At 35.5% G+C, this 25,186-nt stretch overlaps 1 protein-coding gene across 3 annotated transcripts in view; it reads right to left on the bottom strand.

The window, feature by feature from the left end:
- Nucleotides 1–25,186, bottom strand: part of ARHGAP32 (Rho GTPase activating protein 32) — a 321,714-nt gene that overhangs the window by 101,921 nt on the left and 194,607 nt on the right. For all 3 annotated transcript variants that reach the window (XM_058544821.1, XM_058544819.1, XM_058544820.1), the window contains one exon: nt 15,201–15,287. In XM_058544821.1, coding sequence (XP_058400804.1) covers nt 15,201–15,287 — 87 coding nt within the window. The remainder of the gene's footprint in view (nt 1–15,200; nt 15,288–25,186) is intronic.

Here is a 25,186-nt window from a genome sequence, read left to right as displayed (position 1 = left end):
CTTGTATATAAATTGTAATCACATCCTTTTGGAACTCAGAGTTTTAACTCAACCTCATGCTGAGATTTATCCATGTTGATATAGATAGCACTATTATTAGATATATGCTGAAGTGTAACCTATTGTAGGAATAAAACTCAGTTTCTTTTTCCATTCCCCTATGGAAGGGAAGTAGGTACTTCACACTTGGCATTATTGCATGCGGTGCTTCAAGGAACACGTTCATGTCTCATCCTGCCCTTTTGTGAGAGATTCTGCACAGGAGCTACTTGGAGTGGAACTGCTAGATCATAAGGTATGACCATCGTGAACGTTATTTCAAATTTGCCAAACTGGTCTCCAAAGTGATAATACCAATTTTGTGTGCATTGCTTATTCCTACGAGAAACCTGTTCATTTTCTCCATTAAAATGATAACTTTTACTTCCTGGTTTACAGAAGATTTTTTGTTTGCTTACTTGCTAATACGTTGGAAAAATCATCTTTTATCATTGACACATACTGCAAACATCTATTGCAAACATCTGTTCCAAGTATGGGGCTTTCCCCTCAGTTCACAGTGTAGTGTCAAAAAGAAGATAAGATTTTATTTCCTCTTCTATAGATCTAATCACAGATTAAGTAATTTGCTCAAAATCTCACATAGATATGTGAAACAACAGGGATTAAAATAAGTGTCCAATACAATAATTTAAATTTTCATCTGGACAAGAAGGTCATACTGCCATCATCCATAGTACTTTAAATTAACCACACTATCATCTGATTTGTGTTTGGTCTATAGTGTTTTTAAAAATTGTATTTGAATACCTTTAGGGACAGCACAGCAAGGTCTTATTTGCCAAAGTAATTACCACACCCAGCCATTTTCCTTATTTACATTAACTCAGGATCAGCATAGATCCTGAAGATATATAGATTTACCAACTCCTGAAATAAACAGCTAAACTCTTGACTCTAGGATCAGAATGTCCCAATTGTAAATCCCGGCTGTTTAAGAACTGAATAAAGTAAATTAATGTAAAGCACTTAGTAGAAGTACAGTACCAGGTAACAGAAATGGCTCAATACATCCTAGCTATTACTGTTCTTTATTAATTTAGAGAACTTGTTCTAGACTGAACATATAAGAATTAGGTAACAAAGTTTCCAAACAAAACCCCACGATATTTAGCAGAATAAATGACTGGTCGCCAAAAGCTCAGCAACTCAAAGAATAAAAGAACATTTCTATTGATTACTGTTAAGTACATCAAAGTTTTGACCAGGAAAGAGTGAATATATCTTTATAGGTCAAAGGTTGTTTTCCACATTGGTTGAATTATCAGCTTCAGTTTTGGAGAGTAAAATCTTAAATTCAGTATCATTATTGTAAAATAATTCATACGCCCTGGTGACCTTTGTTTTTGTTTTGTTTTCATGTTCCCTTTCAGAAGAAAATGTAACATTAGGATTTTAAGTCACTAGTACAAAGGCAGAGCAATCAATCAGGATCAACTCTAAACACAAGTATAATCATTCTACTGTATTGGAGGTAAAGAGAGAAATGACCTGACAACTTGGTACATACACATCTATTATGCCATTTGAGCCAACTGACTAAGGAAGTGGTCAATACAAAAGAAATGTAGTTAGTGCATCTGTTGGCACCTGGTGCTTTTGGACAGAAATTGGCTCTGCTTCTAATCCTTTTTGAGTAAGCATTCCTTACAAAATGGAGAATATTCTGACATAATTGTAAAGTGTTATGAACTGAATGTTTGTGTCTCCTCAAAATTTGTATGTGGAAACTCAACTCTCCAATGTGATGGCATTAGGAAGCAGAGTCTTTGGGAGGTTAATTAGGATTAGATGAGGTCGTGAGAGTGGAGCCCTCCTGAAGGAGATTAGTACGCTTATAACGGTCACCAAAGAGCTTGCTTCCCCTTCTCTGCTCTCTGCCATGTGAGGTTACAATGAGAAGTCAGCAGTCTGCAACCTGGAAGAGAGCTCCCACCAGAACTTTACCATTCTGACTTCTTGATCTCAGATTTCCAGGCTCCAGAACTGTGAGAAATAAATTTCTGATGTTTATAAGCCACCCAGTGTACAGTACTTTGTTACAGCTGCCCAAACTAACCAAGACATAAGGTAACATTTGATACTTGGAATATCACTTTCCCCTTGGCATACAAAACAGATTTCTAGACTTACATGACTGTGGAACAGGGAAGGAAGAGATAAGGAAAAGGATAGAAAAAAAAGGAATGAGGAAAGCAGTAATCAGGAATGCAGGCTTTGAAGTTAGACTGTCCTGGGCTATTGCTAGTAAGTGACCTTAGATAACTCTTCTAAACCTCAGTTTACTCATCTATAAAACGGGAAGGTTAACAGTACCTGGGGTTGTTGGAGGATTAAATAAAATAATCCATGTAAGTCACTGGGCGCACGTCCTGGCAATCATTCACTATTTACTATAATTATTGATATTTTTCTCACTATTACAGCTCTCTGCCACAAAAGTACCTTTTGCATGCTATATTACTCATGTACCTGTCATCCATGGGGTGTAACAGGCAATATTAGTTTGGTTGAAATTGTTACCACGTACTGACACTACAATGATACCTTCACTAACTTAGACCAATTTTGGAAAAGCAGTTAAAACTTCCGAATTGATAGACTTGGGAAGTTCAAAGATTAGAATACAATAATTGATAACAAGAGTGTAATAATATTTGTACTTAAGTTTATGTTCTAATATCTCATACTTCTTTAGAATAAATTCCTAAAAAATGTGACATGAATGGAAGCTAAGTGAAGGGTATATGCGATCTCTCTACACTATTTTTGCAAATTTTCTGTATGTCTAAACCTATTTTTAAATAAAAAGTTAAAATATGTACACACATACACAATTCCTAAAACTGGAAATTTTACTGCTTGGGCCTATTTTGCTGCATCCTCACTAATATTGAAAAAAATCATTTAAAAATTTTCCAGTAGGTGAAAACGGTATCATTTATTTTTTTATGAATTATCTATTCACATCTAGGCCAATTTTTCTACTAAAATATACTGACTACCCCTATGATATCACTTATTTAAACTTACCAGACTGCATATCTAATCAAACTCTTTGATGGAACTATTAGCCCTCTGAGAGCTATAACACTTTTAGTCAGTTTGTTACAGTCAAGAAAATTCCTTGAATGCAGGCTGAAGTGATGTATTAAACGACTTATGATACTAAGATATTGATTTTTTTTGCTTAAAAGAAGTAAAAAAGAAGTTGGTTGGTCTTTCTTGCTTGGGACATTCTTCCTATAGAAGTATTTAAAATATATCTTTAAAAGGCATTAAAAGGTACTGTTTTGTGCTTTATATTTGTTCTGCAGTTCAACTTTTAGTTCACCTAGCTTTGTCTTATAAAATACCACATGAAAATGAGAAACTCTGTGAAAATACATTGTTGATTCAGTCACATTTCAGAACGGATCGTCTGTCAGGTTAAAAAGTAATCTTTCAATTTCCTGTTCAGTATGCAAGGAGCTTAGAAGTCACCACTCTCTACTAACAAGTAAAAAGCTGAACAAACTGAAAGATCAACAACTCTTCTTAGATCCATCAGAGAAATGAGGTCACAGGGCAACCCCTGTCCCCAAAATAGGAGAGACTGAGAAGTGTATACAGAGAATCACAACTTATCACAAAAATCTGTGGGAACCAGTGCTCAGGCAGACAAACCAGAACAGTAAGTGATGAATTGCAAGAGACTCAGTATGGGTGAGTTTAATAGTCAAAAACTCCTTGCGGTGGGGCAGCCACAGTCATAGGGGCACATTGGTGAGTTTTACCTCCAGGAACTCAACCAGGTGTTCGTAATGAAAATCAAAGAAAAATCCCCTCATGCTTCTGGCAGGGGGAGGAGAAAAGTAACTATTTTGAAAAACACCAGAACACTCTGTTCTCAACAAAGTCTGCAGGCAGGAGAAACTAACCAGAGCCTAACCTACTGGGATTTTATCAGAGCCTAAGTCACCTTGGGAAAACAAATACCCAACTCCAGCCCACTCTACCCTTCATGTCTCAACTAAGGCAGGGGAGTGGGCGCTGTGAAGCACCTGTGAATTTCACAGCCCAGGGGCACAGCCTCATTAAAAGACTGAGACCTAGTGATAGGATCCACTCCTCTTACCTAGTACATCATGTCCACCTTTCAACAAGAAATTACAAATCATAATAAAAGGCAAAAAACACAATTTGAGGAGACTGGACAATCACCATAAGAAGGTCATATATAGCAGGACTGTTGGAATTATCAAACCAAGAATTTTTTAAAACTAAAAATGAAGAAAGCCTTTAATAGGTTCTTTAGCAGAGTGAACACAACTGAGGAAAGAATCTTCAAGGTTGAGTCTATGACAACGAAAGCTTCCAAAACTAAAAAGCAAAGAGAAATAAGACTGAAAATAAATAACAGAATATCCATAAAAAGTGCAACAACTAAAAAAGCTGTAACATACACATAATGAGCATACCAGAAGGACAAGGAACAGAAGCAATATTTGAAGCAATAATGATTGAGAATTTCTCCAAATTAATGTCAGACACCAAACCACAGATCCAGGAAGCTTAGAGAACACCAAGCAGGATAAATGCTAAAACAACTACACCTAGGCATATCATATTCAAACTTCAGAAAATCAAAGATAAAGAAAAAATCTTGAAAGAAGTCAGAGGGAAAAAACACCTTACCTATAGAGGAGCAAAGATAGGAATTACATCCAACGTCTCCTCAGAAACCATGCAACAAGAAGAGAACAAGGTGAAATATTTAAAGTGTTGAGAGAAAAAAAATCACCAACCTAGAATTCTATACCTTGTAAAATTATCCTTCAAAAGTGAAGAAGAAATAAAGACTTTTCTAGACAAACAAAAATTGAGAAAATTTGTAGCCACAGACCTATCTTGCAAGAAATGTTAAAAGAAAGTTCTTCAGAAAGAAAGAAAATGACATAGGTCAGAAACCTAAACCTACATAAAGAAAGGAAGAGCATTCACAACTATTACTCCTTTTAAGCTAAATGACTGAGGAAGTGGTCAATATAACGAAAATGTAGTACTGCATTTGTTAGTGCCTGGTGCTTTCAGAACACACACATATAGATTTAAAGTAAATGGATGGAGAAAAATATACAATTCTAACACTAATCAAAAGAACGTGGGAGGGGCTACATTAATTTCACAAAGAGTCAACTTCAGGCCAAGGAAAGTTGTCAGGGAAGAAAGGCATTATATAATAATAATAAAGGGGTCAATTCTCCAAAAAGACATAGCAATCCTTAACAGGTATATGCCTACAACAGAGCATCAAAATATCTGAGGCAAAAATTGATACAACTGTGTGGAGAAATAGATGAATCCACCATTATAACTAGAGACTTCAACATCCCTCTATCAGAAATGGACAGATTCAATAGGCAGAAAATCAGTAAGGATATATTTGAACTCAACAAGACCATAAATCAACTGCATATAATGGATATCTAAAGATTACTTCATCTAACAATGTTCCTCTTAAGCTCACATGGACCATTCACCAAACAGACAGACACATTCTGGGCCATAAAATAAACCTTAACAAATTTAAAATTTCAAATACAATGTCTGCTCTCAGACTACAATGGAATTAAACTAGAAATCAATAACAAAAAGATAGCAAGAAAGTCCCAAAATACTTGGAGATTAAACAACACACTTCTAAATAACACACGGATCAAAGAAAAAATCTCAAGAGAAATTTAAAACTATATTTAAATAAATAAAAATTAAAATACAATGTATCAAAATCTGTGGGATGCAGTGAAAGCAGTGCTTAGCAGGATATTGATAGCATTGAATGCATATATAAGAAAAGAAGAAAAATCTAAACTCAGTCATCTAAAATTCCACCTTGGAAAATAGAAAAAGGGGAGCAAATTAAATCCAAAGTAAATAGAAGAAAAGAAATAATAAAAATTACAGTAGTAATCAATGAATTTGAAACAAAATTAATAGAGACAATCAACAAAACTAAAAGCTGATTGTTTGAAAAGATCAACAACATGGGATAAATTTCTAGCCAGGCTAAGCAAAAAAAAAAAGAACATCACAACATATCCTATAAACAGTAAAAGGATAATAAAGGAATACTATAAACAACTCTATGCCCACAAATCTGATACCCTAGATGAAATGGACCAATTCCTTGAAAAACACAATCTGCCAAAACTCACACAAGAAGAAATGGTCAATCTGAAGAGGCCTATATCTATTAAACAAATTCAATCAATAATTAATAAACTTCCAAAAGAGAAAGCACCAGGCCCAGATGGGTTCACTGGTGAATTAGACCAAACATTTAAGGAAGAAATTATACCAATTCTCCACAGTCTCTTTCAGAAGACTGAAACAGATGGAATACTTCCTAACTCACTCAGTGAGGCTAAAATTACTCTAATACCAAAACAAGATAAAGAAATTACAAGAAAGGAAAACTACAGGTGAGTATCGCTTGTGAATATCAATATAAAAATCCTCAACAAAATATTAGCTAATCAAATCCAACAAAATATAAAAAGAATTATAAACCATAATAAAGTGGAATCTATCTCAGGTATGCAAGGCTGGTTCAACATAAAATCAATTAAGGTAATATATCACATCAAAAGGCTAAAGAAGAAAAACCACATGATCATATCGATAGATGCAGAAAAAGCATCTGACAAAATCCAACACTGATTCATGACAAAAACTCTCTGTAAACTAGGAATAGAGGGGAACTTCCTCAACTTGATAAAGAACATCTATAAAAAAACCTACCAGCTAGTATCATTGTTAATGGTGAGAAACTCAAAGCTTTCCAACTAAACAAGGCAAAGATTTCCCCTCTCAACACTGCTTTCCAACACTGTATTGGAATTCCTAACTAATGCAATAAGACAAGAAAAGGAAATAAAAGATATACAGATTGGAAAAGAAGAAATAAAGCTTGCCTTTGTACACAGATGACATGACTGTCTAGGTAGAAAATACAAATGAATCAACAAAAAAAAACTCCTGGAAATAACAATCAATTATAGCAAAAAAGCAGGATACAAGGTTAACATACAAAAGTCCATTGCTTTCTTATATATCAGCAATGAATAAATGGAATTTGGAATTAAAAACACAATACCATTTACATTAATACCTCCCAAAAATGAAATACATAAGTATAAATCTAACAAATTACATACAAGGTCCATATGAAAAAACTACAATGGTGAAAGAAATCAAAGAACTAAATAAATGGAGAGATATACCATGTTCAGGGAGAGGAAGACTCAATATTGTCAAAATGTCACTTCTTCCCAACTTGATCTATAGATTCACAACGCTATCCCAATCAAAACCCTAGCAAGTTATTTTTGTGCATATCAACAAACTGATTCTAAAGTTTACACGGAGACGCAAAGGACCAACAAATTGAATCCAGACATAGAACTTATACCTTTCACAAAAACTAACTCAAAATTGATCACAAACCTTAATGTAAAATGCAAAACCATAAAACTCCTAGAAAATAACAAAAGAGAAAATATAGTTGACCTTGGGTTTGGTGATGACGTTTTTTACATACAACACTGGAGACACAACCCATGAAAGAAAGAATTGATAAGCTTAATTTCACTGAAATTAAAATTTTCTGTTCTGTCAAAGACACTGTCAAGAGAATGAAAAGACAAGCCACAGACTTGGAGAAAATACTGGCAAAACACATATCTGATAAGGGACTGTTATCCAAAATATCCAAAGAACTCTTAAACATCAACAATAAGAAAACAACTGATGTAAAAATGGGCCAAAGACCTTAACAAACACCTCAACAAAAAGATATACAGATGACAAATAAGCATATATAAAGATGCTCCACACCATATGTCATCAGGGAAATGCAGATTAAAAAATGAGATACCACTATACACCTACTAGAATGGTAAGAATCCAGAATACCGATAACACCAAATGCTGGCAAGGATGTAGAGCAACAGGAAATTTTCTTCATTGCTGGTAGGAATACAAAATGGTACAGCCACTTTAAAGTTTCTTACAAAACTAAACATACTTTTACCACAGGATCCAGCAATTGCACTCCTTGGTATTGATCCAAATGAGTTGAAAAGATATGACCACACAAAAACCTGCACACGAATGTTTATAGCAGCTTTATTCATAACTGCCAAAACTTGGAAATAACCACGATGTCCTTTAGCTGCTGAATGGATAAATAAACTGTGGTACATACAGATAATGGAATATTATTCAAAACCAAAAAGAAACAAGCTATCAAGCCATGAAAAGACATGGAGGACCAAGTGAAAGAAGCCAATCTGGAAAGGCTACATACTTATGATTCCAACTATATGACATTCTGGAAAAGGCAAAACTATGGCGACAGTAAAAAGATCAGTGGTTGCCAGGGGTTAGGGGAAGTGAGAGACAAATAGGTGAAGCACAGGGATTCAGAACAGTGAAACTATTCCGTGTGATACTATAATGTATCATATTACATATTAATATAAATTTATACAAATCCATAGAATGTACAACACCATGAGTGAACCCTTGATAACAATGGTATGTCAAAGCATGTTCATCAATTGTAACAAATGTACCACACTGGTGGCGGGTGTCCATAGTAGAGGAAGTTGTGCATGCATGGGGACAAGGAGTATATGGAAACCTCATACTTTCCACTCAGTTTTGCCATGAACCTAAAACTGCTCTAAAAAATAAAGTTTATTAATTAAAAAAAAGTAATCATGTTCTCTTCCATGAAAGCAGCCATGCTCAAAGAAACAAATATCAACAACCAACCACATTAATGCAAAAGGTTTTCACAGCCTCACAAAGTAAATGCTGGGAATTGAATTTTAAAATTCACTTCCTCATTTATCAGTGAACTGATTTCATTCAACTTTTTAAAAATATTCTTGTGCCAGCAAAAAGTATGCTCTTTCATATAGATTTTCATTCATGAAATTAAAACCCTAACACAATTTGTAAATCATCTAAAACTGAGTTAAATTCATTGAGTAAAATCTAAAAATAGTAAAATACCTCCTATTTTCAGCAGATATGACAGAACTTTAAATTTCACATGTAAAAAAATAGCCTTAATCATCCAATTTCCAAACAGACTAAATAAATGATCAAAGTATTTTAAAAGTTCAATTATTTTATAAAGAACAAAACAAAAAACTCATTACATACATCTGCTAAATTTTAATCTGCTGCTAGTTTCTAAACTTAATAATTATTACTATCAAGTAATTATTGCTATCCAAGAGCAATAAAAATCAACCAATTCTTGACAAGTCTGAGAAAGAAGAATGAGAAAAAGAGAAATATCCCAGTGTATATAGGATCAAATTTCTAAGACAAACATTTACTCCTTTCTCTCATTCATTCACCAGATGTTTACTGAGCACATACACAGGACCAAGCAATGGAATAAGCATTAGAGATGCAACAGAGAAAGGACCACCAAACCTCTGACTTCTTCAAATTTATTTCTAACAAGGAAAACAAATACTTTTAAAGTAAATAAAAACATAAATAAAATGATAGTTTTGTACTACGAAAAAATATGCAAGAACCTACTTCAGTTAGAGTGGTCAGGAAAGGCCCTGTGAGGAGGTGATCTCTAAACTGCATGCTGAAAACAGAGGGCACCAGACACAGCAAGTGCACAGTGTGAATAGAGTTACGTGCTGATCCAAGTTCAATGCCTCATTGCAGGAAAGAACTTCAGGTCACTGAGGAACTAACTGCAAGCTAGTGCGAGCAGAGCACAGGCGTGAGAAGACTGTCACAACACGACAGAAGAGGGAGGCAAGCTCCAGATCATGTACCGCCCTCACAGGCCTTGGTGAGGAGTTTGGGTCTAGTTCTAAACACAGCGAAAATCTATTGAAGAGTTTTAACCATGAAAGTAACATGTTTCAATTTACGTTTTACATCATTCTGGCAGTTTAAAGGGTTATAATTGATTATGCAGTGCAAATACAGACGCTATCACAATGGCCCAACAAGAGACAGCAGCTTGGGCTACCTTGGTAATAACAGAAATGGAAAGAGAAAGACAAATTCTGCACTCTGTTCTTTCTGAGAAAAGCAGTCTTCACCCATGTCCTTGGAAGTCCCTCTAACATGGGAAAGTTATCTGAAAAAGAACTAATGCTATGAATTACCTCTTTAACTATGTGATGAAGTTCAGTGAAAAAAGAGAGACCTGATTTAAATCTGAGCCTGGCCTTACCCTATATATAGGACTTTACACAAGTTACTCAACATCTATGGGCAGCAGTTTACTCATCTGTAAAATGGGAATAGTAACACATTTCATAGAAGAGTTATGAGGTTTAAATAAGAATGCCTGCAGTCTGCCTATATATTTTGCTCATACACAGATGCTCTACAAATGTTAATATTCAACCCCACCCCCTTAGTAACATGGTATTCTAAATGGATTGAGTGGAGGAGATATTTAATACCGAGCAATGCATTTCTGATGGTGGAATTTCAAGTATCAGAGTACGGGAGATATTTTGAGGCGGGAAAGCATTCCCCTAAAACCAACTGTTTACCCCACCAACCAGGACATAAAGGAGCCTTCATATTTCTGTAAATACTTATGAAAAACTTGATCTTCCAAAAAAAATAAACTATTATATATTGATGAATTCTGGTTAAAATACAAAGGTAGTAAAATACAATCCAACTTCAATAAGAACCATTAATTAAAACTACTCAAGTTTACTATGGGATAATAAAACACTACGTATTTGATTAAGCAACAATTATTCTTACACTAACAAAACTATACTTTTCTATAGAAAAGAAAGATCAGACCAGGATTTTCATTAGGGCACATGTTAAAATAAACTCTTGCAACAGCTAGGTTTAAATTTGCCATTTTAAAATTAATACTTAAAAGCTGATGTTTGCTTATTTGCTAAAGAACAAAAAAATAGAATACAGAATGCTTTTAAGATTCACTACTATTAACATTGCACTTATGAATGCTTTATTCTATGTAATGGGGTTCAATATAATTAGTGTCAGGGTTTACCTAATTTTGGTCTTTTTTTAATTATTGCATTTTCAACATTTGAGACAGTAAAGATTTTTCCTATATGTACCTTGACATATTCCTGAATTTCCTAGGATTTTTATTAATTTTCATTGATTTCAAACTAAATACGTGTTTCCTAAAAAGTAGGGAATATGCAGAGAAAAAATTGGTATGATTTTCAGAAAAGAAAAAGTATTCCCACTTAAATTAGTATCATGAAACAAGTTGGAAAGAGTGTTTCTTTATTCATACTTAGCTGACCTTTTGTTCTACATAACACTATTTTTTTTAGTTTGTTTACTTGGAGAACAGAATAAGACGGTAAGAGAGGGAACATCTGGGGCACAACATGCCTATATTGGTTAAAACAACTTATTCTAAATAATGATTAGTATGAGAGGGAGGGAGTTGAGGCCTCAGGCAGGGCCATTAAAGATCTGTTCTTCAAAGCATCCGAGAGAGTTGCTTTATTCATGGTTAATATTCAGCTGAGATACACCAATGCGGCTAAATGAGATTTCTATGACAGATACCTGTTCCAATTGCTTTGGGCCCATGCTACACCAGCTGTTAAATATTTTTACTATTACTCAGACTATATAGTCTATTGGCCTAGGATTGCACCCCGTTGGCCTAGACTATCTCCCTCAGAAGCTCTGATTTGAAGCTTCCACTTGAAGTCATATAAATATATAGATATGAAGGAATGCTATCTAGGCCCTGTCCACTGAAGTCATGCAAAGAAACTAGATTGTCAGTTTCTGTGCATTTCTACAATTCTCTATTAACATTTGGGATATGCTTGCAGATTTCAGAGTAGCCAACCAAGCATAAATTATATTAGAAAATGGTGAAAGAACAGAAAAAACACTAGACTGAGGTTCAAATCCTGGTCTTTCTCTTTAATTTTACCATCTTGGGGAAGTTATGAACATTCTTGAGTCTTATATTCATCACCTGTAAAATGGAAACCGGACTATTTGCGTCATAGAGTTGTTTTAAGAATCAAATGATGTACCGCATGTCATAACATCTGTGTACTAGATACATCAGTGACCAAAAAATGCCTACTGAATTTGAATGTATTCAGTATAGAAGACATTATTTACACTTTTGGGTTCACAATTTAAAAGAAATAAAACCTTTGAAGGGCAGAGGCAAAGACACAATTAAAAAGTTCAAAGATAGGACCTAAAGGAATCAGTATCACTTAACTTACAGAAAGGAAAAAAAAAAAATCACAGTTATTTAACTGGCCACGTTCCAAGATAAAAGAACAAGAGAAGAGAGCAGGAGAAGATGAAGAACCAAGAATTTTGGTTAAATAAAAAAAATTTCAAGAGAACATTAAAAATTAGAAATTGGCAAAGATATGAAATACGTGAATAAATAGCTTTCGAAATGGATAGATTACATCAATGTGTAATGGTGATTTTATCTGAAGACTAAGCAATCTCTCAAATCCATTCTAGACTGCAAATTCCAAGGAGATGCAGGAAAAGCTAGCAATCGAGAAACTAAAGATCTTAGTAGCCCCTGCTAAGGTTTCATATAGCTACTTCAGTAATTTGGTCCTCAATTTCCTCATCTGCAAAATCAGAGGCTTTGATTATAGTTATAAAAAAATATGATTCTAGTTTAATATGGTTTATGGCTGACATATAGAGCAAGAATACAGAAAGTAAGCCATGGGAATGCATCAATGATTACTTACAGTGAGGCACAGAAGAAGTGTGATGGCATTATTACAATGTAATAAATAGCTACTTTGATGTAATAAATAATATACCAAATAATCTGAAATTTTTAAAGAAGTTTGACAAGATATTTACAACCAAAAAATAGCCTGTCTGGGTCACTATTTCATAGAAGCATATAATCAAATAACAATGATACATTCTAAAGTATGGTATCAAAATACCATGCTTACCTTTTGAAAATCATTTCAAAAAAAGCATCAGGTATTTTTGACATTGTGTTTTGCTCATGAGAATAAAAATACTTGCATTGTTAGAACATATGGAAATTAACGGTGAGATGAAAAGATGCTAAAAGGTGTTAGGTTGTAGAGGGATTAATAAATACATTACTGACATGCCAACCATGTACTCTAGATAAAGAAGATTTTTTTTTATTGATGTCATAATAGTTTATAACATTGTGAGATTCCAGTTGTACATTATTGTTTGTCAGGCACCATATACATGCGCCCCTTCACGTCTTGTGCTTGCACCCCACCCCTTCCCCTGGTACCCATCAAACTGTTCTCTCTGTCCATGTGTTAGTTTATCTTCCACATATGAACAAAATCATATGGTGTTTGTCTTTCTCTGTCTGGCTTATTTTGCTTAACATAATACCCTCCAGGTCCATCCATGTTGTTGCAAATGGGACGATTTTGTCTTTTTTTATGGCTGAGTAATATTCCATTGTGTATACATACCACATACCACATCTTCTTTAGATAAAGAAGATATGTTTTATATTCATTTATATTATATTCTATTACTAACAGTTCATCATAAAAGCACTTGATGTTTTCACTTAAAAATTAACTCACCAACTAGAAGCATTTTCTAAATTATGACATGAAACTTAGTGATTCAGAGCTGCCTATTTCCTCAAAGGAACCAAGATGACATACAATGAAACATGTATAAACAACATGTAACTTTGGACATCTTATTTGTATACGAGCTAAATTCAATCTCCAATCTCATATTGTGATACCTATAAATAAAAGCACTCAATTTTAAAGGTTTTCCTTATGGTCACCAAGACAAAGAACATAAGTATTTCCCACATGAGATAAAAATTAAATAAGCTGGAAAAGTCTAATGCTTAACTTCAGATGCATGAATAATACTTTTAGGGAAAAAACATAAATGCCCTTATCTTACACTCTCCCAAAGAAAACTAAAAACTTGGTACATAAGAAAGCTTTCCTTGAAAACACCTACTTGACAATGACTAATTCAAAAGTAGGCAGAAGGCTCAATGAACACAGAATAAATATAGAAACTATACCAACTGCTTACTTGATAGAGGAAATAATCAATGCTACAAATGACATATTTTAAATTTCATTAAGAGCAAGTCACAGTAATTACCCTCAAAAAAGTTCTAATACTAAGAGTCAAGAAACAGCATACTTCTGGGGCCAGCCCAGTGGCATAGTGGTTAAGCTTGCACGCTCCGCTTCAGCAGCCCAGGGCTCACAGATTTGGATCCTGGGCGCCGACCTACGTACTGCTCATCAAGCCATGTTGTGGTGGCATCCCATATAAAGTAGAGGAAGATGGGCAAGGATGTTAGCCCAGGGCCAAGCTTCCCCAGCAAAAAAAAGAGGAGGACTGGCAACAGATGTTAGCTCAGGGCTAATCTTCCTCAAAGAAAAAAAAAAAACAAAGAAATAGCACACTTCTAAAACATATACACATCCTATTGTTATACCACAGTGGAAATTACTGTCTTGGTTAGAAAAGCAAGCATCTGAGAGAGAACTTACTCTGCTCTTTTATTGTAATATGTGACAAGTAGTTGACTCGTTTAATCTTATTGTCAATGAATGATACATTTCCTTTACTCTTACAAGAATTTTCATTTAAATTTATAAATTAAATGTCTATGTCTATAAAACTGATTCTATTAAACTGATTGTTTCAACTCTGAGGACAGGCAGAAACGCCAGTATGACCGGGAGAAAGAATAAAACGAAACATGTATGTGTTACCATAGTCACTTTTATTCATTCAAAAATATCTAAAAGCCTCAAAAATTTTCTCAAAATGCAGAGAGAAAAACATGCAAGTTGCAACACTCAACTGTGCATTCCATATAGTACTTTATGAACACATTTACTTCTCTTTTTTAAAGGATACCATTTATTTTCTTAACAATAGTCATTCACAGTCCAATTCCATTTCAATATTGTACAAGTATCTTTCCATGGATTCTATTAGGCAATGTGAGAAATGCATTACAGAAAGGAATTTAATAATCACTTACAGTAATTTTTATTAAATTTTATGTGAAATGAAGAACACATCCACAAAATTACCTGACAAGCAATGTGCACGAGGTAGACCAGCTCTTTAGATTCACAGCCATTTTTCATTACTTCATTCTGTTCTTCTGACAGTGAAAGCTATATCAAAGAAGAAAGGGCAAAACAGAAGGAGAGAAAGTCATGATTAATGAACAATAAGCATTCAGCAATACTTGGACCTTCATATCAACTTAATGTAAGATATACCTTATAATAGAACTCTATTGCTTAAGGAAGATAAAGGACTCCGAATTTAAAAAAAATATATGCTTATAAGAATTGTCTTTGTAGCTTACAGCTAAACTAGCACAACTGCATTACAGCAGTAAATAAAATACATTCATGCTAGAGCAGGTCATCACTCCCTTAATTTATATAGCACAGTAAGGTGGGCACTGAGAGACAGTGTGACCAGGTGGTTTAAAAGAGCTCAGGCTCTATTACCTGGCTGCCCAGAAGACAGGTTGGGCCTACACACATGTTTTATTTCAGACTCACCATGTAGGCTTCCACACTGAATTTTATTTTATTTTTAATTGAACCAGTAGCTGACATTTAGAAACTGAGTGGTTTCATATGAAAAATATAGATTTTTGCCTTCTATTGAACAATCAGAAAATCTGACATATTGGACTCACATTTTCACATGGGCAACAACTGGCTGAACCTGAGAAGTGACCGACACTCTTTGACGAGGCATGTATTCTCCAAGAGACTTTGCCACAGAACTGATTACTCTTTATTTTTTCACCAGTATCTAGGCTGAATGTTAAATATCATTCATCATGCTGCTTTGTTATTTTTTTATACCCTACTCATGTCACTCATTTATATTACATATCTGCCTCATCTAGGAATGTGAATTTGCTAACTCTGCTCCAGAGACAGACAATCTTGAGTTCAAAAGTGTCACAAACTGGCTGTGTAATATTGACCTACCTACTTAATTTCTCTTCTGGAAAATGGGGATGATATAATAATACCTATTCTCAAGTTTGTGAGTATTAAATGAGATAATGTATTTAAAGTGTTCATCAAGGTTTCTGGCACTCAGTAAGTAATTAATAAATGTTACCTACCATTATAGTTAATATTATAAAAAATATAAGGTTGAGGAAGATATATACTCCACTTTTGAAACCAGTGTCACTGGAAATATTTAAAAAAAAAAAAAAAACAACCCTCCTGGTATTAAGTAGAAGTTCACAGAATAACAATCATTCTCACACTATCCAAAATAAGCCAGATTAACTACAAAATCATAGATTTTTTAAAAAGTGAAAGAATTAAGGGTGAAAAGAAACATAATAAACTAGGTTGCAAAAAGTGATAAGACTTTCGTGAGGCAGAAGAGACTCAGGGATGTGCTTGGATGCCTGACAAAGATGCAGGAGGGTAAAGAATCTGCCTTAGACAGGGTAAGGAGACACCAGCCAAATCCTGAATGACTGTATGTGGACTAGAGGGATAAACTAAAATTCCAAGGAGCACCTTATAGCAGACAGTCAACACTCACCCCTCAACTGATTCCCTCAAGTATTCCCCAAGTGTTTGGGGTCAGTACTTCCCCAAATGCTGGGGAAGAGCAGCAGAACTGAAAGAGATGAACCCAGGAAGTGTCTGGGGTCTCCCCAAGCACAAGGCAGCTAATTGCTGGAGATGGGACACAGGACAAGAAAGCTAAGAGAGGGCAGGAGAACTGAAAGAGATCCGAGGCACTCAGGACACTGAACAACTGAAGGCTGGAGGTGGCACAGAAAAGCTGAGAGAAACCCCACAGAGGCCACCCAGGGGTTCACAGAGTATATGTCAGCTACACACCAAGATCTGGAGTAGAGGAGATGGAACAGAGGTCTCCTTTGACACAGAAAACTGGAGAACAAACAGAACTGGCAACCAGGTGGTAAGGAGAGAGATAAAGAAAGATCGCATGCTCTCCTCAGTTTAGAAAATGAGTGGCTAGGCATTAAAGCACAAAGAGATCTTCAAACATCTTACCAATTTTCAATTTTCCCTGCTGAAAAAAAAACTCCTGAACTTACACTAAAAATACTTCAAAGTAATGATAAACTAAAGCTGCCACAAAGGCCAGATATATATTAGCTACAGATCAGCTTAACTCAACCCCCTAATCAAACATGACTAACATAAGCTAACATAATTCAACAGACTGGAAGAAGGGATAAGCTCATGCTGGAGATAAATATCATTTAGTTTAGTCACTACTGTCTTTTGTATAACATATTTGGCATTAAAAAATTACAAAACACACATAGAAGAAATTGCAATCCATGGTCAAGAGAGGAAACAATAAAAAAAATCAGACACAGAAATTGCCCAAATATTCAAATAATAAAAAGAATGTAAATTAATTATGATAGCTAGTTGAAAACGTATATGTAAAAATGCATGGGAAATCCCAACAGAGACTGAAACTATAAAAATATTCAAAATAAAATGCTAGAAATAAAAACTATGATATCAGATATTAACAACAAACTGGGCACAGTACATGAAATGTCCAGTGAACTAGAAAATAGGTCAATAGAAACTACCCAAGCTGAAACAAAAAGAGCAAAAAAAAGAATGACCAAAAATAACAGTACATTTGACATCTCTGAGAGAATACCAAATAGACTACTACATGTACAACTGGAGTACCAGAAAGAAATGAGAGGAAATGGGGCAGAAAATATTTGAGGACATCAGATGAGAACTTTCTAAAATTGGTGAGATATCAACTAACAAATTCAAGAAACTCATCAAACCCCAAATAGAATAAATTTTCAAAATCACTACTAGGCACATCATAATCACACATTTGAACAACAAAAATAAAGACAAAAATCTTTAAAGCAGGCAAATAAAAAACATATCACAAAAAGGGGAAAAAAATATACATGACAGCTGAATTCTCACTAGAAACAAGAGATGACAGAAAAAGAGAAACATCTTTAAAGTACTGAAAGAAAAGACTGTCAATTCTATATCCCATGAAACTAACCTTTATGAATTTAAGGAACATAAACACATTTACAAATGACAAAAGCTGAGAGAATTTGTCTTCAACAGACCAGTGAAACAAGAAAAGCTAAAACAACTTCTTCAAGTTGAATGGAAATGGTACCAGACAGAAACCAGAACTACAGGAAGGAATAAACAACACCCAAAGGGGTAAATATTTAAGTAAACAAAAAATACCTAAGTTATCAAAAGTAATAGACAGCACAAGTTGGAGAATACTTTAATAGTTCTGAGAAAAGAAAATAAATTAACCCAGATTTTATTCATAATTAAATAAGACAAAAATAAGACCAAAAAAAAAACATTTTCTGATGAATAAAAACTTAAGTCTCCACCAACAAATCCTCACTAAAATGATTTCTAAAATATGTACCTAAGAAAGAAAAAAAAAAAGGTTCCAGGAGAAAGAACGAAGATGTAAAGTAGAAATACTGAGCAAAGAATTCAGCAAATAAGTATTGCATCTAAACAAATTTTAACTATATAACAAAAATAATGATTAATTACAGGAGATAAAAGGAAAGAACTATAATCCTGGACAACACTAGCATAGAGGACAGGAAAGAGTGATCACAATTACAACATTCTCATACTGGTACTGCTGGAGAGAAGGAGCAGAGATATTGATAAACTTGAGACTGAAAATTAGGTATTCAAGTTAAAATTTTAATGGTAGCCACTACAAGAATAGAAAAACCACATATACCTTCCAAACCACACGGAGGGGATAAACCTGCTAAATGTCAATAACTGCAAGAGAAGTGAGGACTGGAAGTCAAAGCAACCTTCCTAAGCAGAACCGGGGCCGGGGGGGGGGGGGGGGGGGGGAGTGCGAACTACCAAACTAAAGCAAGGAGATGGGGAGAATAAAGCAAAGGACGATGGTCAAAAGGGGTCGACAAAATGGTAGAGAAGGCAGCTCCAAACTCCAATCCCTTCACAGCAACATGAAAAAACAAGCAAAAACTCTCAGAAGCAGCTTTCTCACTACTCCAAAAAACAGTAGAAGGTTTACAACAACCATGAGAACACCAAATCAAGAAAAAGCCGATTTAAAAATTATAGGAAAGCCTTGTGGCATTTTTACTTGCCCTTGCTCCGACCCCTCCCCAATCCAGCAGCACTCTTGAAAACGGCAACCCTAGTTCCCAAATGTGGGACTCTGGTCCCTGGGTCCAGAAGGAGGAAAGACGTTATTAACAAACTAATGTGTCTGTCTGTTCTAATCTACCTGGTGGCTACCTGAAGGACTGCCACAAGGCACACACCTATATTTCACCAAACTTGGAACTCATTCAAGGACAAAAAGCAGCAGCATTGCTCAAAAATACTGTAAAGTGAACAAAAAACCTGCAGCCATCTAGAGCAAAAGATTTACTTAAGATATAAAATGGACAGCTTAAAGCCCAGGGGGGAAAGCTGAAGGGAGAGGTTCTTCAGGAATTAAAGCATTCAAAAGTGCCTGGGTATACTGGGGCATTTAGAAACCCATGAACATGTGCAGGGTAGGACACATGCACACAAAAGACATAAGAAGATCTAAGCTTTCACCTCTATCTAATCTTTACGCTAACACAAAACTGTCAACAGCCTGGCTAAGTGCTGAATGAGGGCCCCAAGACAAGGGAAGTCAGCAAAGACTGGAGGAACTGGTTTTTTGTTTATTTTTACATCCTGGCATTCAAGGAATTCCCTGACACAACATTACCTGAACACAAGCTAAAAGGAGAGAGATTTCAGTGAGTACCCATGACACGAAATACATTCTCTGCAAAAACAGTCTGGAAAAGTCACTAAACAAAGAGACACCTGCAGCCTTCACAAACAAAAGCAGCAAGCCTCTGGAAAGAGGTGGAATCTGATTTCCAGAGTTACCACATTATAATATTCAAATGTTCAGTATGCAAGAAAAAAACCACAAGATATACCAAAAAACAGGACAGCGTGGATCATTCACAAGAAAAAATAAATAAAACCACAGAAACTATCTCTGAGAAGTCCAGATACAGGATGTAGATTTTAAATGAACTATATGAAATATACTCAAAGAGCCCAAAGAAATCACCAAGAACTAAAGGAAAGCAGGAAAACAATGAGAAATGAGAATATCAAATGAACAAATGAGACTATCAATGAAAAGAAAGGAAAAAAGGGAACCAAACATAAATTTGGGGGATAACAAATCACTAGCTAAAATGAAAATTTTACTGAAAGAGATCAACAGCAGATTTGGGCAGGAAGAAGAATCCACTTACTTAAAGAAAGGGCAAATAAAAGTATACAGTCCAAAGAGCAGAAAGAAAAACAAATATAAAAAAGTGGAAAGTGCCTAAGGGACCTGTAGGACACCACCAAGAGGACCAAAACATGCATTATAGGAATCCCAGAAGGAAAAAGAGAGGGACTGACATAAAGAGATCACTTGAGGAATGATATTAGGAAGACGGAGGAATAGGAGAACCCAGACTCTAGACCCCTTAACAAAAATAGGAATTAGCAACTATCCATACACAAGAATGCCTTAGCGAAAATCTCAGAACCCAGGGAGTGAGGCCAAAGCAAATTGTTAGAGCAAAAAAAATGAGAAAAGTTGCATTAGAAGGGTGAGAGGAATGGTTTCACTTTGACCACAGTGCCCCTCTCCCAAGCCAGCAGAAAATCATGCTGAGAGCCATACCCTGGGACTATAGTTTCGCAAGTGGGTAAAAAAGAACCCAAGCTGGATATCCACTTTCCCAGTGTTCAAGGGCAAACCTGAAGAGGCCCACCTCTGTCTTGCCTCACAGGGAACACTGGGGAAATTGGCAGGAGTAGACCAGCTGGGGTCACCTAGTAACAAAGAAGGGGGACGGGACAAAGAGCAATCAGTCAATGGATCTTCGAGGTGGCACCAAGTCCCTGTCAGCAACCTTGCCTGACCAGAGAGCCCAGCCAGCAGCTCTACCGGATCAGAGAACCAAAATGGCAGCCACGTAAGGCCAGGGGGCACAGTGATCAGTTCACCAGGCTGAGGTCCCCAATCAACAGACCAGCCAATCACGGAGCATAGTCAGTGACTCTGCCCAATGGTGGAGCCCAGTCTACAGCCATGCCCAACTGCAAGGCACAGCTTGTAGACCTGGCCAGCCTAGGAAACCAGTCAGTGATCACTCCTGACTAACCACAGCCTGCAGCCCTGCCCAGATGGGGAATCCAGCCAGTTACCCCACACGAATGCAATGCAAGACCTGTGCCTCCCCCACCATCATCACATAGCCCAGCTTGCGACCCCACACAAATGCACAGAACAGCCTTCGGCCTCACCCAATCACAGAGCCCAGACTGCAGACCCGCGTGAACACGAACTCCAGTCAGTGGCACCAACTGATCAGGGAGTACAGCCTGTAGCCACAAATGACCAGGGATTATTACAGAGCGCAGTCTGCCACACTGCCCAATCACAGAGCCCAGCAAGTTTTCAGCATTATGTAACCAGGGAGCCCAGTAAGTGGTCATCAGCAGACTTCTCAGCAGAAACTTTGCATGCCAGGAGAGAACGAGGTGATATGTTCAAAGTATTGAAAGAAAAACACGGCCAAACAAGAATATAATACCTGGCAAAGCTGCCATCAGAAATGAAGAGGAGATAAAGACTTCCCTAAACAAATAAAAGCTGAGAGAGTTCACCACTAGACCTGCATTATAAGAAATTCTAAAGGGAGGTCTTCAGCTAAGGTACTAAATAACATTTAAATGTATAAAACTCACGAATAAAGGTAAATATATAGTCAAATTCAGAATTCTCTAATATATTAATAGTGGTGTGTAAATAATTTTTAATTCTACTATAAAAGTTAAAAGACAAACATACTATAGCTACAATAATTTTTAAATGGATACACAATATAAAAAGACGTTAACTGTAACATCAATAACCTAAAATGTGAGAGGGAGGAAAGAAATATATGTTTTCTATGCAATAAAACTTAAGTTGTTACCAGCTTAAAATAGGATGTTATAACTATAAGAACATTTTATGTAAACCTCATGGTGATCACAAAAGGAAAACCTGTAGTAGACAAACAAAAGAAAAAAATGAAAGGAATCAAAGCATAATGCTACAAATAGTCATCAAATCACCAAGGAAGAAAGCAACAGAAGAAGAAGATAACAAAGGAAATACAAGTCAAATCAAAACAATGAACAAAATGGCAGTAGTAAGTCCTGACCTATCAATAATTATTTTAAATGTAAACATTAAATTCCTCAATCAAAAAACAGAGTGGCTAAATGGATAAAAAACAAGATTCAGCTATAAGCTGCCTAAAAGAGACTCATTTCAGCTTTAAGGACACATAGAGGCTGAAAATGAAGGTATAGGGAAAGATATTCCATGCAACTGGAAACCAAAAGATTGGAGGTGTGACTATACTTATATTAGACAACATAGACTTTCAGCCAAAAACTGTCACAACAGACAAACAAGGTCATTGTATAAAGACACAAGAGTCAATTCATCAAGAAGATACACAAATTGTAAATATTTATGAACCCAACATCAGAGCACCCAAATATATACAGCAAATATTAACAGAAATGAAAGGAGAAATAAAAAGCAATACAATAATAGTGAGGGACTCGAATACCCCACTCTCAACAATGGACAGATCATCCAGGCAAAGAATCAATAAGGAAACACTGGGCTTGAACTATACTTTAGACAAAAAGGACCTAACAGACATATACAGAACATTCTGTCCACCGGCAGCAGAATACACATTCTTCTCAAACACACTTGAAATATTCTCCAGATAGATCATATGTTAGGTCACAAAACAAGGCTTAGGAAATTTAAGAAGACTGAAATCAAACCAACTATCTTTTCTGACGAGCAAGGATATGAAACTATAAATCAGTAACAGGAAGAAAATGAGAAAAGTCACAAATACATGGAAATTAAACAATACACTCCTGAACTACCAATAGGTCAAAGAAGAAATCAAAAGAGAAATCAAAAAAATATCTAGAAATGAACCCAAATGGAAACACAACATACCAAAAGTTACAGGATACAGCAAAAACAGTTCTAAGAGAGAAGTTTATAGCGATAAATGCCTACACTAAGAAAAATAAAGAATCTCAAGTAAACAACCTAGCTTTACAACTCTAAGAACTAGAAAAAAAAGAACAAAGTAAACCCAAAGTTAGCAGAAGGAAAGAAATAACAAATATCAGAGCAGAAATAAAATAGAGACTAGAAAAACAATAGAAACAATCGATGAAACTAAGAGTTGGTTTTTTGAAAAGATAAGCAAATTTTAAAAACCTTTAGCTAGACTTAAAAAAAAAGAAGACTAAAATAAAATTATAAATGAAAAAGGAGACATTACAACTGATACCAAAGAAAAGCAAAGGATCAAAGGATCATAAGAGACTACAAGGAACAATCATAAGTCAACAATTTGGATAACCTAGAAGAAATGAATAAATTTTTAGAAACATGCAAACTACCAAGACTGAATCATGAAGAAATAGAAAATATGAACAGACCAGTAATAAGTAAAGAGATTGAATCAGTAATCAAAAACCTCCCAAGAAACAAAATGTCTGGACCTATGGAATTCAGTGGTGAATTTTACAAAACCTTGAAAGACAAATTAACACCAGTACTTCTCAAATTCTTCCATAAAAATGAAGAAGAGGGAACACTCCCAAACTCATTTTACAAAACCAGCATTACCCTAATACAAAAGCCAGATAAGGATACTACAAGAAAAGAAAATTACAGGCCAATATTACTGATGCACATAAATGTAAAATTTCTCAACAAAATACTAGCAAACCAAATTCAACAGCACAGTGAAAGGATCATACACCATGATCAAGAGTGATTTATCCCTGGGATGCAAGGGATGGTTCAACACACACAAATCAAGAAATGTGGGATACACCACCTTAATGGAATGAAGGATAAAAATCATATGATCATCTTATCAGATGCAGAAAAAACATGTGACAAAATTCAGCATCCTTTCATGATAAAGATGCTCAACAGATTGAGCACAGAAGGAATGTACCTCAACATAATTAAGCCCATATACAACAAGCCCACAGCTAACATCATACTCAACGGTGAAACGCTGAAAGCTTTTCTTCTAAGATCAGGAGCAAGAAAAGAATGCCCACTCTCACCAGATCTATTCAAAATAGTACTGGAATTCCTAGCCAGAGCAATTAGGCAAGAAAAAGAAATAAAAGGAATTGAAATCAAAAAGTAAGAAGTAAAATTGTCACTATTTACAGATGACATGATCTGATATTTAGAAAACCCTATAAACTCCACCAAAAAACTGATAGGACTAATAAACAAATTCAGGAAAGTTGCAAGATACAAAATCAACAGCAGCTAAGTGCACGCACTCTGCTTCGGCAGCCCGGGGTTTGCAGGTTCAGATCCCGCGCGCACACCGACACACTGCTTGTCAGCCATGCTGTGGTGGAGTCCCATATAAAGTAGAGGACGATGGGCACGGATGTTAGCCCAGGGCCAATCTTGCTCAGCAAAAAAGAAGAGAACTGGTATTGGATGTTAGCTCAGAGCTAATCTTCCTCAAAAAAAAAAAAAAGAAAAAAAAATCTCATTTACAGTGGGATCAAAAAGAATAAATTACTTAGGAATACATTTAACCAAGGAGATGAAAGATCTGTACGTTGAAAACTATAAAACACTGATGAAAGAATCTGAAGAACACACAAATAAATGGAAAAAATATCGTTAAAATGTCCATTTTACCCAAAGCAATCTATAGATTCAATGCAATCCTACCAGTATTCAAAGGACACTGTTCAGAGAAATAGAAAAATAATCCTAAAATTCGTATGCAACCACGAAAGACCCAGAATAGCTCAAGTAATCTCAAGTAGCAATACCAAAGACAGAGGCATCAGACTTCCTGATTTCAAACAGTATTACAAAGCTATTGTAAATAAGAGTA

The sequence above is a fragment of the Diceros bicornis genome, chromosome 7 (genome assembly GCF_020826845.1).
Source record: "Diceros bicornis minor isolate mBicDic1 chromosome 7, mDicBic1.mat.cur, whole genome shotgun sequence".
Classification (NCBI taxonomy): domain Eukaryota; kingdom Metazoa; phylum Chordata; class Mammalia; order Perissodactyla; family Rhinocerotidae; genus Diceros; species Diceros bicornis.
Note: the sequence above shows the minus strand (reverse complement) of the source record. Positions and strands in the feature narration are given on the sequence as shown.